Genomic DNA, 19,582 nt, shown 5'->3' with positions numbered 1-19,582 from the left:
TTTGCTTTTCATCCCCAGGAGTGACTGTTAAGAATCTCCAGGCCTTCCAGGTCCTGCAGAATCTTTTCCACAGAGCCAGTGACTCTGTCCTTTGCATTCAAGTGCTTTTGGCCATCAAGACCATGTGGGCTTGGAACCCTCGCAATTTCTTCCTCCTGGAGTGGACCCTGCAGCCCGTCTCACAGTTTGCAGAGATTATTCCCCTGAAACCCACCCCGGTACAGGAGCACTTTTTCCAGCTCTTGGAGACTCTGGTGTTCAAGCTGCTCTATGTGCCCCACGAGGTCCTGGCTAAGGTGCAGCGTCTGATCAAGGAGAGCTCGGAGCTCTCCTGTACCCTTGTGGCCTTGCGAAGCCTCCTCAGGATCACAGCGAGTGACCGGCTTTTCACAGACATCTTCCGGGACTCGGGACTACTAGGTCTGCTGCTGGCCCAGCTACGGAAACAGGCCAAGATCATGAGGAAGTCAGGTGTGACTTCAGAAGGGGTGGGCAAATGGGCTGAGGTCATTGCTATCCAGGCTGGGCCAATCTGACCATCTTACGGGGTAACGGAGAGTGTGAACGTGGTGGCTAGACAAAGGAGCTCTGGGGTTATAGCTTCACAAAGATCAGGCAGTCTCCAAGTCTTCCTCAGAGAGGGACAGACAACACTTTATGTGAACTCCAGAAACGGACTCAAGGAATTCTTAAGTTACTCCTCGCTGGGTATAGAGATGAAACCCACCAGGGGACTGTGATCCCTCAGTAAAGCAAAGGGGTACTGGGGGCCTGCAGAGACCTAGGCTTTGAGGGTGCTTGTGGAGTCTGCTGAAGTATGAAGTATGCTTGTGATCTCCCACTGAGAGTGGAGTTCCAGAGTCCTGCTGACCCAGAATGTCTCTCAGTCCAAATGAGCTAGACACCTGCTTTACTGTGCCCCACACTAGCCCCCCCCCCCGGAACACTTTGCATAGAGCTTTGAGATCCTCACCTCCTGTGATTTTCAAATAGAAGTGAGGCACAAAGTCTCTTCCCCCTGTCCCCCTTGGTTTGTTCCAATCTGTCATTTCCTGCTGCCCTTGAGAGACCAGCCAGGAGGTGGGGCAGCAGGACACAGGGATCTAACTGCCTACCTTATGCCTCCCTGCCTTTCCCTTCTCTCCTTCCCTTTTGCTGCACTGGTGGGACAGGCCCGGGAGCTGCTCCCAGCCACCAAATGCTTTTGGAATTCTGCTCCAGACTTTGGTCAACACTGCTAATGTGTCTGTTTTCTGCTTCTTGGAAAGGAAGAAGCCGAGGGAGAACATGTTAATGTGGGAGCTTGTCAGCCTCAGCTGGAAACACGGCTGTGCTGTAAGCAGGGCAGTCTTATCCTGTTACCTCACTTCTACGAGACCATTTTATCCCCTGTAAAATGACAGTGGCTATGACACAGGTCCCATAGGAATGAAGGGAAAGGTACCCATTGTTGGGTGTGGCACGTAACAGGTGCCCAGGAATTCCTGCACGCAGGGTAATACTATCATTTCAATATTGCTCTGGGGGGAGGTTGAGCCTAGGCACCTTCAGGAGTTCCAGAAGGAACTGTGTCCAACCCAGAATGTTTGCCAATAGGGTGAGGACTTAGGACAATGTGTTTCTAGTATACATTCTTCTGTGTAGGCCTTAGAGAGACCAAGCCTTGGAAGTAGGTGGCTCTGTACTTCTTTCTCTTGCTTGGTAGTTTTGGACTGTGTTCTTGTTACTATAACAGAATAGTGATAGTAACAGACTACAGACTAGAAAATTTATGAAGAAGAGAAGTTTACTTGCAGTCCAGTGAGCTACCACAGAGCTATCTTCCCAAATAGAAGTTTATTTGGCTTACAGTTCTGGAGGTTGGGGAGTCCAGTGTCATGGTGCCAGCATATGGAGAAAGTCTTGTTGCTCTAGTATAATACAGCGAAGAGCATCGCTCGGTGAGACAGAGCAATCCTGCCAGTTTATATACTCCTCCTCATGACGTCATCCATTGCCAACTGTGTCCCGAGGATGTACCTGCAAGTACCATTACTATGTGAGTTAGAGATTTCACTCCCAGCACAGGGCTTTGGGGGAAGCATTCCAACCATAGCTAACTTCTTACCTCCAATTCTCTCCTGCATGAGGTCAACACAGCAGCTCCCTTGGTTTCCTTGTGTTCATAGGGGAGTCAGTACACAGTCTTACTGAGTGTTCCTGTGGCACCCTAGACAGACGATGCCTTTCAACAGCATCGCGTCAGATCTACTTTTCGATCTGACCCCAGGCTGATGACCATTCCCAGAAGAGTTTAGCTTTTTCTGTGAGCGAATGTTTCCAGTTTTCCTTTGCACTTTGCATTTTAAAATGTGACCTGTTGATATTGATTCTTACACACTCTGTGTCTGGTAAATAAATTCTTCTTGTTCTCGTTCATTTACTTGTTTTCAATGCTCCAAACAGAAGCTAAATTCTCAATTTGTTTTGGTACTTCTGCAGCGCTGGGGATCAGAGGTGGATTAATCAACCTGGTTTGAGCCTCAAGGATCTAGTGGCCTGTCTATCTGTTCCAGATTCCCTTGAGTTGCTACTTAGCTCAGCTAAAGAGCTGGCAGCTGTCCCTTCTAGTCATGAGTGCCAGGTTATAAGGGGAAGGTCAGGGCTGATTTGGCATCAAGAGGAGAGTGCTTCATTCAGAGGGCCTGTTGCAACAGACTTATCGGCTTCACCTGGGGCCATGTTAGATACAAGAATTACCTGGTCTCATCCAAAATCTAGCCCAGCAGCTCTGAGCAAGGGGGCTCCACAGTCTTTTAGATGTCCAGATTTCTGATGTACTCAAGCTGGAGAAACAGTGAGGTTAGCATTTTCAGGGTTGTATCTTCAGAATTGAGGTGTATGCTCCCTTCTAATGGGACCATTGCACTTCTATTCTCCTTAGGAAGGTAGGACCCCAAAGGACAAAGAGATTGTGGATTGTACCATGTAGACTTAGTACATATGTATTGATTCTTAAATATGGCAGGAAACAAAGAGTGCAGTCCTGGTGTGCAGGATCCTGAGCGGGAACTCACCTACGTGATGCTGAACACTGTGGTCACACTTCTGCAAGGCTCTGTTCGGAATGCAGGTAATGCTAGTTCTAACCCCGCCCTGTCATCTGCAACAGAACATGGACTGTGGTGGTATTCAAGGGACAGTCAGTGTCAGCACGGTGGCTATGTCCATTTGCCAATTGATGGTGATCTTCCATAAAACTCACACCTTGGTCAACATTGTTAATATTGTATAACCAAGAAATGCTTCATGTAACATGTTCTAAATTAATGAGGCCACAGAACCCCTTTCCCTTCTTTCTAAGTATAAAGTATCAGTGTCTTGCTTCATTGCTTTTTATAAACCACAGAGCAAAATCTAAGAATGTTAATCCCTCATGTTTTTCTTTTAAAAAAGGGACTCCTTTTCAATGCATGAAGCAGGTGTAATGGGTGCTGTCAGTAAGTTTGGTGACTTAGATGCCAAGGGCACTGAAGCCCTCAAAGAGTGACTATGCTAAATGTAAAAGCCTGTTATTTCACTTTAGCAGGGGAAAGCCTGTACATTGCTGCCTGGAAGTGCTCGTTAGAGTTCACACTTGTAGGCTGACTCTCAGACAGTTAATGAGTAGTAGCTGCAGCTCAGTCTCAGAATCCTCCCCGCATGGTTTCACTTAGTGTGTGTGCGCCATGGTTTGAGTGTCACCGCTCAGGACCTGAAGGGCTCGAATCCACAGTAAGCTCTTGGCTCTAGTCAATGCTGAGTCTTTATTCAATTAGAATGAATCCACATGCCAGGCCTGGGCAAGGAAAACCTGGGATTGCCTGTCACAAAAGCAAACCATAAGTAGATTCCTTTAGTTTTCTCCCCAGAGAAAGATCTGGGGAATTAAATATGTCCCTAACTTAAATTCTTGTTTACGTGCTATAAACTTTAGGTAGAAGACAGAATTCTAAACCCAATTAAGGAAATATTCTCAATTGATAGCTGCTGGGAAAACACCCAGAGCAGGTCCCATGCTCAGGAATATTGGCCAACAACTCCCAACAAAAGTCAGGATCTATTTTTGGTGATTTTGCTTTGCTTTGCTTTGTTTTGTTTTGTTTGGCCTTCTTTGTTTTGTAGAGAAAATTTATAAAATTGGGTTCGTAGTTAGATGAGTTGGGTAGGGGAAATAATATGATCAAAATATAATATACGTAATTCTCAAAGAGTAAATAAATCATTGACAAAGAACCATGGCAGAGAGGATAAAGAATTGGTGCAGGTCATGGATTCGGGAATGAAGGTAAATAACCAGATGGAGAGGTTGACCACTCCAGGGCTGTATTACCTAGATTGCAAAAAACAATTGTTTTTTTCAAAACAGTAATACATTTTCATTAACTTTAAACATTCTGTCATACAGTAAGTCCTTTGAACTTATTCTGTCCTATCTTTAACTTTCTCCTATGGGAAGATCTTGACCAAAGAAATTTTTTCTTCCCCTAGATAGAATTCTCGCTGGTGAGGAATGTGGTTTTTTTCTTCTGAATTCTCCAGCACCCATGTTTCTTTTTCCTATGAACCCACTGTGGGTGTGGATTACAAAACACAAAACTGTTTGCCAGGGAGGATGAAGTGTAAGGGGCTTGGGGAGTTGAAAGGAAAAGCTTTCCCTGTGGTCGGATTGCAGTGCCAAGGCCCGCCTTTCTCTACCACTGTCCTGTCTGTCTTGTCCCCAGTTGTCCTAAAAGACCACGGCATGGTGCCTTTCATCAAGATCTTCCTGGATGATGAGTGCTACCGGGGACCCTCGCTCAGCATCTTGGAGCAGCTCTCAGTCATCAATGCAGAGGAATACATGAGCATCATTGTGGGAGCTTTGTGTTCGTCCACTCAGGGGGAGCTGCAGCTGAAACTGGATCTTCTCAAGGTGAGGTCCTCCTTTGTGATTGGCTATCTCAGACCAAGGCGCCAAGTGACTCACCCTCGTTGTGCTGGATAGGTAGATAGTTGTGCCAGGCAGTTTTAGCTGCTATAACAAATAAATCCCATATACTTAGCTGCCTGGCATATAACTTTCTTGAGACAAGGTCTTATGATGTTCAGACTGGCCTTGGACTCACTGTGTGGTCAAGGATGGTCTTGAGCAAGGAGCTCCTGATCCTCCTGCATCCACCTCCCAAGTGCTGGGATTCCAAACGTGCATCTCCAAATCTGACCTTAAATTTCTTTTCTTTCTTTTCCTTTTTTCTTTTTTAAATGAAGAATCAGTAAATAATTGGGACTGCAATTCAGGAACAGCTGTCATGCAGGAACTTAACTCAGCTCAAAGATAAGGGAAGATGATGGGCTAGGAAGAATGGCATGAGACATCCTCATTCAGGCTGGGAATCAACACACTCTAGCTTCAGTTTTCTTTGGACAGACTTTTCAGCAGGACTTGATCACCTGCAGGGGGTGACGGGAAATGTAGTCCTTGGCTAGGCAGCAACTACCAGGCACCACTATAGATCATGAAAGTGGGGTGTGAATTAGTAGGGGCTTACCAGGTGCTCTGCTGACTTCATTGATCAAGCATCAACCGATGCCCAGGTCTGGCAAGAGTGCTTGGGATACACATTAGAATGAGAACTAGCCCTTGCTATCTGGAATCGTAGGAACCAGCGTTCATAAAACATGAGTGAAGATCACACCTAAGGGAGGGAGGTGGGTGCTCTGGGTAGATACCTGATGGGTACTGGTGGCTGTGGAAAAAGCGCAGTAAGAGAGGCCAGAGCAGTTTCACTTGGTCTGGGAGCTCACAGAGGAGAGTGTGTGAGCTAGAATGGAAGCTGACGAGAGCCAAAGCTGTAGGGGCAAGGACACCAATGGACTAGTGAGGCTGCGTTATCACGTTTGTACAGTAAAGAGAAGTATTTATTTTTGTAATATTTCCAATAACCATCAAATTATCTTAAAGTAGTCAAAGAAATATATACAATATTAATTTACCACCCTTTTTATATATTTTTGCTCTTTTTTTCTTTATTCTTTTGTGGATTATACCTTTTAAAAATTCTATTTTGGAACTGGTGTGGTGGCACATTCCTTTAGTCCCAGCACTCAGGATTCAGTGGTAAGCAAATCTTTGAGTTTAAGGCCAATCTGATCTATATAGAGAGGTCCAGGCAAGCTGAAGCTATAAATGTATGGAGACCTTGTGCTTCAACAAGCAAGCAAGCAAGCAAACAAACAAACAACTACCATTTTAATTAATCAATACATTAATTAACTTGTTCTTTCAATTGTGAGCTTGAGTCTTTAATGGCTGAGCAATCAACTGGTGATTAAAAACAAAACAAAACAAAACAATTCTCCTTAGTTTCATGCTGTTTGAGCTACAGGACACAAATGTAAATATTCCCCTGTAGATTTAAGCAGAAATTGTCACCTCTCTGTGAGATACAACCCCAAAGAAACCCATCCTTGTTTCCTGAGGTTGCCACAGCTGGTTACTGAGCAACATTATGAAAAATACGAAATTGCCCTGACATCGAAACCTAACAGGCCTAGCTATGGTTCTCTCTCTACTATTCCTTTTTAATGTGAGGAGTGTGGTGTTTGCAACTTGTGTCTAATTTTCTGCAGAGTCCATGCCCGACATTTGAGGGACTCATACCTGTCATCGCATTGCCTAGCCTGAAGTTCAAGGTAGCGCCTCAGCATTCCAAGGGGCTCAAGAGAAAAATAGCATCATGATCATAACTATACACGTGGTGGATGATGAGATCCCAAGCAATGATTTAACTGTGGGGCAAAGAACGAGTGAAGGAGATCCCTAATAAACAGAAAAGGAAAGACAAATGTCTTTTGAAAGATGCATTGGTGCCATAATGTGAGCTAAGACAAAAATGGATGAGGGCTGGGTGGGGCTCTGTGGCAGAGGGCATGCCCAGCATGAGGGAGGCCCTAGGATCCTAGCACCAGAGAAAGGCGAGGGATTCACTGAAATTTAGTGTTGGGTAAGACCTGAGATTAGTGTGGGCTAGCTTCCTCCTGTTTGAAGCAGAAGCATCCGGAGGGCTTCGAAGACTACGGTCACTCAAATGAGAAGCCTGGCAACCAAGAATGGACCCACTACTCCACGTGCTCAGGCTTTTGTTGGCAGGATTTGCATGTTCTGATAGGGACGGGGAAGGACCATAGCCAGGACTTTGGTTTTCCATTGGGTACAAAATTATTTCTGATGTTTGTAGTGAAATCCATACAGATCCATAGAGGAGAGCTATGCTCTGACTGTACTGAGAAACAGAAAGGAGCTTTCTACCCAAAGTGGAGAAGAGTGTTCTGTCTTGCTCACTGCGAGTTTGTCTTGTTTACTACGTAGCCCAGAGGTATCTTATTGGAGAGCTAGCCCCTGGGTAATAGGGCGGAACTTCTAGAATTAGCAATGCAAAGCCATTATGGTGTTTTACAGATTCAATATAATTTCACAAACACAGCATCAAGAGAGTTCATAAGGAACGAGCCCTCTGTGAGCTCATTTAACAAAGTCAGAGCCCAACAGGCTCTCCTCCCGCCTTCTCCTCACTCCAAAGCTCTGCTGGGCAGTTAGGAGGCCTCAGGAGCTGCTGTCACCCTCAGTGGACTCGGACTGCCACACACTGCTGTGCAGCGGGTGGTAGAGAAGGCTGGGTCCCCGGAGCCTAGCCCAGATTCTGAGCACATGAGTAGCAGATAGTGAATGTTTGCTGATATCTGATGTGGGATCTGTGATTGCTTTTAAATCATCCAAGAGATCCTTGCATCTTCGCAAACATCCATGTGAAGCAAGCTCTCTGGCTGGATCACCATGTCAGAAGCTGGCTGTGCCCAGGGCATTGGTTTTATGCAGAGGATCAGATCGAAGGTGAAGAGGGGTCATCATGAAGCGTTGGGACCCCAGGCAAGGAGCCAGGCAGTGTCCTTCCCAGTGAAGTTTCCAGCTCTTGGGGGGGGGCAGCAGTCACATCACACATATGGAGAAGACCACCTCAGGGTAGATGTTTCTAGAATCCAGTGGCACTTCCGTACCAACACCAAGCTGTGTGGCTACACCACCAATCGTGGCAAAGGATAACTGAGTTAAAGGATAATGTAAGCAAATGAATTTCCTCCCTGTGGCCAGGGGGGCTGTGATTGGGTTATGCACAAATTCAGATTGATTTGCTAATATACATTTAGCTGTTCAACTCTGAGCTTAATCACATTTCCTCCCCAGTCTTCCAGCATGACACATGGACAATTACGAGGAATAACAAATAACAGGGTGTGAAATAAATCCTGTTAGTCCTAACGCAGTTAGCGCCACGCAGCAGACATCCATTTTATAGATTCAGGCTAGAGGAATACTAACTCAGAGCCAATGACATGGTAACTGAGTTAGGGACGGGAAAACGTGCTTAAGGCTGACCTTTCTTGAAGTGTGTCAACCCTACCCTGATTACTTTGACTTCTGTTGATTCGATTTATTCCTTTCGGCAGACTCGGAACCCTGTGTGATGCATTATCACGCAAAGTTGAATGACAGTAATGGAGACCCCCTCCTCCCAGGCCCCCAGCTCCTGACTAATCATTTCCCGAAGTCCCGAAATATTTATTTTCCTTTATGATAGAAATGTTTCTCTTTAGTTGCTATGAAATTAAGCCTTTGTAATTGGATTTTGGGCTCTTTACTTTATGACTCTGCAAATATGAAATTAACCCCATCCCAAGAAATAATAGAGCAGTCTACATTCTAATGAGATTACCCCCATTTTAGATAATGACCTGGAATTTAATAAATCGAACAAAGCAACAATTAAGGGCAGCCATTTCTCCTCCCCCTCCCAACCAGAGGGAAGAGAGTGGCCATCCTGGTGACACCCACCGAGAGACACAGATCATGGGTAAAAATTGCCGTTGGATTGATTCTCTTTTAAAATGTCTGTTCTAACCACTCTTGGAAGGATGCATGGGACTCTTCTTAGCCATGTCTGGCATCATGTTGGACCACTGGAGTTTGTTCCCTACGGGGGTCCGGGGGAGTCCCATGACCATCCAGTGCTTAGACAATTAGCTACAATCTTCCATCTTGCATTGCTTTATCATTGTCCCCTTTTGCATCTGCGTTGGCCTGTGTCATGTGACAAAGGGCTTTCTTCATTCCTTTTGCTTGAACCTACCTCCTAGTGGTCAGGAGCCGCTAGAAACTCTCGGAGAAAGTGTACTGTTTGACGTCAGTACTTAGGAGGTTTCCTAATGTCTTGGTGATTGTCTTACCTTTTCATGGCGTATATCCCATGACCATGCACAAAGTCAGTCCCAGATAAGCACACTAACTTACGTTGCTGTGTGGATTATCACTTGGAAGGCAACAACCCACTTCAAAGTCAGAGTGAGTTTCCTGTTTAGCTGAAGCAACGCTTTAGAGTTGCGAGAGAGTTGCTCACACAGGGAGGGGTTTCCAGAGATTACGGCAGGTAGCTGTGACTGTCTATACAAACACGGGTCTTACCCGGGGTGTGCCATGAGCTTTCACATTCCCTGAGCATCTCCCTTTCTGGAGGAATCTGGCTCTGACCCCATAATACATACTTGTCTTGAAGGGCTGGTCTGTGTCTTGGGTTTTTGAGTCTCTAGGTTCCCTGGCTGTTGACCTTTACCTGACAAGCTGTAGTTCCACATCCTAAGCCACGTGGTTAAGCATTGGCTCTAGGCCCATAGTGGGAGTCTCTTTTTCATTTTTGACCTTTGAACCACAGCTTGAACCTCCCAGAGATGATTTTGAACAATGCCCTTTTCCTTGATTCGATACAGCACAAACTTTCTAAAAGAATAAAGCACCCAAATCCGTCTCCAGAGCCTACGACAAAGGCCGTCCACTATCCAAAAATGTGTCAGAAATGTCTGGTCTCAGATGTGCTCCAGTGCTATCTTTGAGGCCAATACCCAGGACCATATGTTTTAAATATTTATGTATACTTATCCACATCTCCTCCATTCCCTCCCTCCCACACTCTCCTCCCTATTTTCTTTCTTTCTTTCTTTCTTTCTTTCTTTCTTTCTTTCTTTCTTTCTTTCTTTCTTTCTTTCTTTCTTTCTTTCTTCTCACTCTCCTTCTCTTCTGTGTGTGGGGTATTTTTATACACCATGTACGGCGGCCAGTAAATGTACTTTGCACGTGCTCCATGAAGACTTGCTTTTACAGAGAAATAAGGTTGCCTTAAGATCTCTCAGCCAACCGGAGAGTGTTGGGTTCTGTGTGCGCTCTAACTACTTTAGCTACATTTCTCACACAGCGTGTAGGCTGTCTGTGCAACATAGATATTATGGTTTATAATAGTCTAACAGTATGATTTATATCAGTAGCAAAATTACAGTCATAAGGTAGCAACAAAGGAATGTTATGATTGTGGTCACCACAACCTGATAAACCGCATTAAAGGTTGGGTGTCACCACGACCTGATAAACCGCATTAAAGGTTGGGTGTCACCACGACCTGATAAACCGCATTAAAGGGTTGGAGCATTTAGGTTGAGAGCTACTGCTCTAGGCTTGTCCTGCCTATCGGAAATCCTCATCTTTATAACCAGCTGATGAGTAAATTGCCTCTCCTCTCTCTCCTCGTGTGGCAGAGCCCTACTGCTTGTATGGAGAGGGAGGTAATGGGTAATAAGGGAAGCTTTACAATGTCGCCATCTATCTCCTTCACATGGAGAGATGGCCCTTTCTGCATCCAGAGAATTAAATGCATCTGACTCCTATTGGGGTGAGCAAGTCTGGTGTGGTTCCTAATCAAATGGCTTCCTAGTTTGGTGGAGAGCTGAGAAAACTTCCAAGCAACTACAGGAGTGTGTGTGTGTGTGTGTGTGTGTGTGTGTGTGTGTGTGTGTGGTGAGCGTGTGTAAAAGTTATGTTCTCAGGATGGGGTGAGGGCTGTGGGCCGGGAGTCAAAACCTCATTCTAGAACAGTGATTCTCAGCCTTTGTAATGCCACTACCCTTAACACAATCCGTTATGTTGTGGTGACTCCCCCAACCATAAAATTACTTTGTTGCTTCATAACTATAATTTATCTACTGTTAGAAATCATAATATAAGTATCTGATATGCAGGATATCTGATATGCGCGACCCCCTCCCCCGAAAGAGTCACAGAGATTGAGAGTCTCTGTGAGGGAAAGACCTTTCTGTAAAGATGCCAGCAGGTAGGTGGACCTTTAAAGACCACCGTTTAAGAAAAGACACACATGGACAACCTAAAATAATAGCTAAATGAACAAGATTGATATCATAATGTTTGAGAACTGTTAGCTTGCCTAGTTTCAGGAGTGTGTGACTAACAGCGCTGGGTTGTGGCGAATGGGCTTGTTGGTGGTCTTGACCCGCCTGCTGGGTTTCACGTAGGTGGTCTTGACCCGCCTGCAGGATTTCATGTAGGTGGTCCTGACCCCTGCTGGATTTCACATAGGTGGTCCTGACTCGCCTGCTGGATTTCATGTATTTTCTTTGCTTGTTCTTTCAGTCTCTGCTCCGGATCCTGGAGACCCCCAAGGGCCATGCTGCATTCCGTGTCTCCAGTGGCTTCAATGGGCTGCTGTCCCTGCTTTCCGACCTGGAGGGGTCCCTCCAAGTACCAGCAGTGACAACATGGGGTGCAGTGTCCCCCAGCCAGACCCTGGAGCTGGTGTTACACACCCTTTGTGTGGTGTCTGCCGCTCTGCACTTGGACCCTGTCAATGAGCACTTCTTCAGGAGCAATGGGCTCTTTGAGAAGCTGGCTGAGGACCTCTGTCTGCTGGGCTGTTTTGGGGCCCCAGAGGAGGAGCACACTCAGTGGGACTCTTCATCTGACATGAAAGCCAGGCCCTTCATGGATTTGCTAAGCTGTGCCTTCTCCTCCAACTGCCAGTTCCCACCCAGGCTGCAGAGCTGCCTACAGATTCTCAGCTTCCTAGAGAGCATGGCCAGTGGTACCCTCCACCTGCGGGGAGACCTGATGGAGCCAGCCAGGGCTGGGCAGGAGCCTTCTGTGGATTCTCGAAAGGGAGAGACTGGCGGCTGCCAAGGCAAATTCAAGCAGTGGCCAGACCTGGAGGACAGGTTAGAGCTGGGCTGGCTGCTTCTGCTGTGGGTCACCAGTGGGTCTGTGGTCCATTCCTTTTTATACAGATATCCCCGTGTGTATAGTGGGTAGTTAGGTGTGCCACGGAATTGCCAGACTTTAAGTCGCTTGGAGGACTCTAAGGTCCTCTAAGGCTCATAGCAAGTTTGACCCAAGTCAGCGTAGGCCTGGAATTGTCCATTGATTTGCTTGAGAACCCGCAAGGCTTCTGAGTGCTGGAAGGCAAGAGCAGGCCTTCATGAGGCAGACTTTCTCCTCTGGGACACTCTGTGCTCCTTGTCGTTTAGGTGGGTCTTCTTGGATATGCAGGCTGCCTTGGCCTCTGTGGTCTCATCTCCTTCCCGGAGTGCTGCCAGGGGATTGGGTGAGCACTTTCAGTTTGTTAGAGCAGAAACCACAGGTCCAACCACAGGGCTCATTGTTGTCTTTTGTACCCCTGCAATTTTTCCTAGCAAAGACTACCTTCTCCTTTCCACAAGCAGTGCCTCTCAATAGCTCAGATTTTTGCTAAAACGTTTGACTGTAGAAGAACTTAGTTCCACTAAAGCAAGGAATGGGACCCATCCCACAAATTGGAGGGTGGAAGAAGAGGAAAGATGGTGTCAGTAGTCAATGCCCTTTTTCATTTCACACAAGCAACAAAGACAAATGGCATCAATGCTGTGGGGATGTCCGTATTGGGAGTCAGTACAGTTTGTCCGGAGAAGGTCCCCATTTTCTGGAGGTGAGAGCAATGGCTGCTAAATCTCCATATACTGAGACAATCATAAGATACATTTTGTTTTGTGGATAATTTGGCCTAGTAATGGGTTTTCTGTTTCTAATCTTGCATCTGTGGCTGTGCTGTCACAAACAGACCCAATCATGTCTAACATTGCGTCCCTGCACAAGCCAAGGTGGTAACATGTATTATCAACCCGAGTCACTAATTTTAGAAGGGATTTAGTATCTATGTTGAGAGCCTTTGGTTTTTTGAGATTCAGTTTTTACTGTTAAATTTAAGCTCCCCAGCCATCGGTTGGCCTGTCCCTGTTCCCTGGCAGTCAGTGTATAAATATTTCTAGAGCCGGACTGTGTGTTAGCCTGGAGCTTTCTTGTGGGAACAATTCTTATTGGAGAGCAAATTTCTGTTTATTTTGAACTTGCCAAGGTCACGTTAGTGTTCAAAATTATTCCCCTCCCTTTTTTTTAATCCAATTTTCAATTTATCAGAAAAGGCGGCTGCTTTTTTCTGTTTTTTTTTTTTTTTCAGTGCAGGGTTTCTCTGCGCAGCCCTGGCTGTACCAGAACTCACGCTATAGAACAGGCCAACCTTGAACTCAGAGACCTGCCTCTGCTTCCAGAGTGCAGGGTTTAAAGGCATGTGTCACCACCACCAGGCTTGCTGTTTTCTTCTTGCTGTCTCTCTGTCTCTCTGTGTCTCTCTGTCTCTCTCTGTCTCTGTCTCTGTCTCTCTCTCTCTCTCTGTCTCACACACACACACACACACACACACACACACACACACACACACGATATAAGGGGGTATGCTTTTTCCTATGTTGCCCAGGTTAGCCTCAAACTTCTGGGCTCAAGATATCATCCTGCTCAGCCTTGTGAGTAGCCAGGAATGCAGTGTGTGCTGGCAGGCCCTGGTGTCTCTTAGCATTTGTCTCAGCTGGGTTGTCCTGCCTCTCATCTCGAGCATCCTGCACAGTGACTGCCTTGCCTCCCTCCCTTCAGCGTTTTGGCCAGAAATTCATTTTTAATTGGTCATGAGAACAGTTTTTGGCATTTCTTGTTTCTCTTACCTCAGTGTTTTATTTTCTTCTCCTTTGTCCTTATTATTTTCCCTTTGGGCTTATTCTGGAATCTTTTTCTTGCCTCGGATGGTTAGGAGACCAATCTGTGTTTTAAATCCCTGCATTTCTCTATATGCTTTCCAGTCCCTGCCCACTGCTGTTGGTGTTACATTGTTATGTAGCTCCGTGCTTTTCTGCCCTCCTTTGTGATCTCTGCTTGGTGTCTTTGTTGCAATGTTACAGACCAGCCCTCTTCATCTTCTGCTGTTCACTGCCATCTTCACTACAGAGAGATAAAGTTGGCTGTGTTGTTCTTATTGTTTAGAATTAATTAGTTTTAACTACATGGACATAAAGGTGATACATTTTCATAAATACCCCACATGGGCATGGGAAGAATACATGCCCTCTAATTGTTAGAACAATGTCCAGTTTTTGACCATTGAATCAAACTCAGAGTTGTTTTCCAATATTATTAAATTGTTAAGTCAGCTTGGCATGTCACTTGTCAAGGAATATATATTAAAAACCACTATAGTGGAGAATATGTATCTACTAACATATTAACATTTATATTTAATTTGCATACAAAATAACAATTTTCTTCAGTAACATGTTTCTTTATGGCAATTTCATGTATAACTTACTTTTCACTGATTCTCTCTTCCCACCTCTCTGGCCCATCTCTCACTATACCTTTCCCATCTCAGCATCCCCTTCCACTTGTACATCTCATGTGCTCGACAACTTCTGCAACTCCTCTCTCTGAAACTCTCCCTTCTAGCCCACAGACTAGTCTAGTTCCTTGTCTTTATTCACATTTACACACACACACACACACACACACACACACACACACACACACACACACACACACACACACACACACACACACACACACACACACACACACACACACACACACACACACACACACAGTCTCTCTCTGTGTGTGTGTATTTAGTTTCCTTGCTACTGTGAATAAAGCAGCAGTAAACACAGATGTGATAGTATCTCTGTGGTGGGACATAAAGTGGGACATAAAGTCCACTGGGAATGTGCCTAAGAATGCCATAGCCCAGTCGCAGCCTAGCTCTCTCTGTAGTGTTTGGAAGCCTCCACAGTTATTTCCATCATGGCTGTACAAGTTTACATCCTCAGCAGCAGAGATTACAAGCCCATTTCTCTTTACACAGTTGCCAGCATTTGTTATCAGTTTTTTGTTTGGCTTTTGATTTGGGCTTTGGTGTTAGCTATTCTGAATGAGGTGAGACAGAATCTTACAGACGTTTTAATTTGCATTTCTCTAAAGGTTAACGATGTCGAACACTTTAAAAAAAAATACTTATTGGCATTTTGTGTTTCTCCTTTTGAGAACACTCATTTTATTGATCGTAAGTTTTGTTGCCTTTACTGTTTAATTTCTGCAGTACTTCATGTGTTTTAGATACCAACTTCTGTCTGAAATACAGTTGGCAAAGATTTTCTCCTGTTCTGTAGCCTGTTGTCCTTTCTCCCTGGCAACAGCTGCCTTTGCCACGGAGAGGTTCTTTAATTTTATATAAGCTCATTTGCTGACTCTTGGAACTATTTCTTGTGCTACTAGAGTCCTGCTCAGAAAGTTCCTGCCTGGACCTGTATCATGTGTTCCTGGGCCTATACCATGTGTTCCTGGACCTGTAACATGTATTACTGGACCTATGACATGTGTTACTGGACCTGACATGTGTTCCTTTAGCAGGTTCAGGTTTCAGGCTTTAAATTAAGACATTTAGTTTTGAATTATTTTTCAGGATGAGTGACATGGATCAAACTATTCTTCAGGTGCATATCCATTTTCCACTGTGTTATTTTATATTTGGCCCACATTTTCTTTCGTATCTGAATAGCTGGATTTTCAATTCAATGTTTTATATTAGTATTCAGTGCATAATCTCTCTGCTTGGTGTTTTAATGATTGCCCTGAAGTAATTCATCAGGTCTTTTCAAACTGTTTAAAGTTAAATTTTGCCTTCATCTCCTTTGTATTAATACAGAAAGAACTGTGGAGTTCTTAGCACTGCTACACTAACTTGTATTTTAATGTTGATTTGTAGTGCAGCTTCACTTTATTTCAGCTAATCTCTCAGCCTTTTATCTACTTTTTGCTCAAAGTTTATTTAGGCTTATCTCCATATTACCCATACCCCCTTTCCTCCTATGCCCGCTCCTTTTAATCTGTATTATTTTGTTTCCTATAGAACACCGCTGCGTTTTTTTTTTTTTCTTTCTTTAAAGTCTATTTGCGACAAACTTTCTAAGTTTTATTAGTCTGAAAAAATACTTATTTTCTTCCTAATGGTGGGAAGATATTTTTGCTCGGCATGCACTTTGGACCAACGGTTGGTTTCTTGGAACACATGAAAGGTCCTCTTAGCCATTGCTTTCGACGTGGCTGTTAACTAATCTTCTCTGGAAAAATCTTTGTCAGTGCCACACGCTGATTCCTCAGCCTTGTTTGCTTTCTTTAAAGAGCTGCATTAATCCTGCTTTGTGGTTTCACTTCGAGTGTCCTGTTGTGGATTCTATGAAACTTGGTTCTGTTTGATTTCCATGGAAATTACCATATCTGGAAATCTCTGTCCATCATCATTTCTATATGTTTGCCCCCTTTCAACCTTTTAAAAATATATGCTATAGATTTTTGGACCTAAGACAGACATGTGCCTTGCTAACCCATCCTTCCCCCCGTGTCTCTACCTCTCTCTTCTCAATGCCTCTTGGTACTCACTCTTCCCGAACTCTATGCTGGTCTCTCTTTCAGTTCACCAGAGTCTCCTACTGACTGTACCTAATCTGATGTCTACCACTAGATACTTAGGCTTTGTTTCAAAATTTAAAGGACACACACAGAGGGAGAGAGAGAGAGAGAGAGAGAGAGAGAGAGAGAGAGAGAGAGAGAGAGAGAGAGAGAGAGAGAGAGACTTCTTAGTCCTTTAAAAATTAGCTTTATGGTCTTATTGTCCTTTTCCTGGGCTCACATTATGTCTCCCTTAATTCTTCAACCACATGGATCACAGCAGTTTTATCTCCTGTGTCTTTTGAGAGTCTGATCCTATGTTCATGGCTGTCCTTGAAGGTTGCTTGTGTGGGGCATCACTTTTAATTATACCTCATAAGTTCTCCATGAAAGTGACCCTTCCCTGACTTTCTGAATCTATAGAGATGCCTGCTGGAGTTTGTGACTGCCTTGTACCAGCCAGGCCTTGCCAGACCCCGATGCTCTGCCCTCTTAGCTCTGTGTTGGGGAGCATATATTCTCAGTAAAGCCAGATCTCTGCGTTCCAGGGAAATGCTCAGAGGAGACTCTGCTTAGGGGATCTGAGGCCACACAGGTTAACTTGCTAAGTCAGTCAGGAAGCTTGTTCAGATTACTCTCCCAGCTCTTGGAGGGCATGTTTGTTGGCCTCAGATAGCACTGAGGAAGAGGAGAAACAATAGTCCATTGATGACTGTCCTTAAGACCCAACTTGAATGTTTGTTTTCATTTAATTTCCTCCCTCATCTAAGAATTTTATCAGTGAGAAAAACAAACCTGAGAGTGAGGAACAGCCCAGGGTCATGAATGAGAGTCAGAATGTGAACCTAGTTCATTTACAAAGGGTGTGTGTGTGTGTGTGTGTGTGTGTGTGTGTGTGTGTGTGTACATGCTTTGTGCATGTTTTCTTCCCACAATAGAGGTGATGAACTGCCAAATCAGTTTCTCATCGTGGCCTGAGAAGCTTGTGTTTAAAGTTCAGGCTGTATTCTACAGGGTGCACAGCCCTGCTTCTTTATAAATGACGGATATGTGTCTGATGTCACCCTCGTTTACACATTTTAAACCATGTTAAGAGCTACATTTCTAAAAGAGAACATTTCCCTCAGTAAGACAGATGGTTGGCTTCGACCTTTCCTGGTGTTTAAGAACAGGATGTGACCCTGTGTTCAATGAAGGAGCTAGAGAAAGGACCCAAGGAGCTGAAGGGGTTTGCAGCCTGATAGGAGGAACAATATGAACTAACCAGTACCTCCCAGAGCTCCCTGGGACTAAACCACTAATCAAGAAAACATATGGTGGGACTTGTGTCTCTAGCTGCATATGTAACTGAGGATGGCCTAGTCAGTCATCAATGGGAGGAGAGGCCCTTGGTCCTGTGAAGGCTCTATTCCCCTCCCCTGCTCCCCAGTATAGGGGAATGTCAGGGCCTGGATGAGGGAGTGAGCAGGTTGGGGAGCAGGGGGAGGTGAGAGGGGATAGGAGATTTTCAGAGGGGAAACTAGTAAAGGGGATAACATTTGAAATGTAAATAAAGAAAATATCTAATTAAAAAGAAAGAAAAGCAGAGAAGAGAAGAGAAAAGGAAAAGAAAAGAAAAGAAAAAAGAAAAGAAGAAAAGAACAGGAAGTGAAACTCTAGGTTTCCAGACAGACATAGGGTGGAGGGCAGGGCCAAGGCCAGGCTGGGACTCACAGGCAGGCTACCCCATCTTTTCCCTACCCCTGACATGGAATCTTCTGGGGCAGGAAGCCTCTCCATTCTCTCTTCTGCAGAGCCAACCCAGTCTCCAGGGATTAAAGGAAGAGGGTATGGGAGCTGGAGTCCGGCTGGCTCTGTGCCTTGGCTGTGTGTTTCCCGGGCTCACCAAGTCTGCCAGCGCTTTACTTCCTAGACTCCTCAGGTGACTCTGGTGAGGCAAGGGTTACGGAGGACAGCTGAGCATTGGAAGTGTCACAGCAGAAGCTTTCTGAGCAAGCATGTGTCACATGCTGGCCTCTTCACAGCAAGACTTCATTTAACATGAGTAATATCTACAATTTCAGAAATCTATTTTCATGAAAAAGAAGATAGATGTTTCCAGAGGGTGGCTGAGTAGGTCAAGGACTTCCCACCAAGCTGTATGACTTGAGTACAGTACCTGGCAGAAGGCAAGAGCAAACTCCTTTTGGCTGTCCTCTGACCTCCGCATGCATACCATGGCATGCCCTCCCCGCCCCCTGCAATAAAGAAACTTTAAAAAAACTTTAGAAAACGTCTTTAGCACATCAATAAAATAGAAGTTACATATTATATAGTCCCAAAGTATACCTGTGGTTTCCTAAGTACATAAAGTGCCATTTCTATGAGCAAACATACCATATACAATATAGAAGCACAAATATACAGGGCACACATGGTACACACATTGCATATTACATGCATACAATACACTGGACGTTACAGAACACAACTATTTGCAAGGCATGTGAGCACACACCCCACGTGTAGATGTGCTCGGGATGTCGATTGGCTAGGATTTGCTAAATGCTGTTGTCTGGGAGCCATTAGGCGCTTCTCCACAGCCACTGTACAACGCAGCCGGACATTGGTAGATTGGGGAGTGCAGTATGGCTCTGGGGTTCCCTCCCCATCGAGGCCTCCTATTGTCCATAGACAGTGCTGGGTATGGACATCTGAGGATAAGCTTGTGGTATGACGTGGATGGGGAGCTACAAGAGTCACTGTCTGTGGCTGTGTCTTTTAGAGTCCAGAAGGAAGCTCCTTCCAATCAGGAATCATTATCTTCTTCTTCTTCTTCTTCTTCTTCTTCTTCTTCTTCTTCTTCTTCTTCTTCTTCTTCTTCTTCTTCTTCTTCTTCTTCTTCTTCCTCTTCCT

At 44.9% G+C, this 19,582-nt stretch overlaps 1 protein-coding gene across 1 annotated transcript in view; it reads left to right on the top strand.

The window, feature by feature from the left end:
• Wdfy4 (WDFY family member 4) overlaps window positions 1–19,582 on the top strand; it is a 237,520-nt gene that overhangs the window by 39,574 nt on the left and 178,364 nt on the right. The window contains exons 9-12 of the mRNA XM_029541917.1: window positions 19–471; window positions 3,008–3,112; window positions 4,743–4,933; window positions 11,528–12,105. Coding sequence (XP_029397777.1) covers window positions 19–471; window positions 3,008–3,112; window positions 4,743–4,933; window positions 11,528–12,105 — 1,327 coding nt within the window. The remainder of the gene's footprint in view (window positions 1–18; window positions 472–3,007; window positions 3,113–4,742; window positions 4,934–11,527; window positions 12,106–19,582) is intronic.

The sequence above is a fragment of the Mus pahari genome, chromosome 8, assembly GCF_900095145.1.
Source record: "Mus pahari chromosome 8, PAHARI_EIJ_v1.1, whole genome shotgun sequence".
Lineage (NCBI taxonomy): Eukaryota > Metazoa > Chordata > Mammalia > Rodentia > Muridae > Mus > Mus pahari.
The sequence above is the reverse complement of the archived record's forward strand: the minus strand, read 5'-3'. Positions and strand labels throughout refer to the sequence as shown.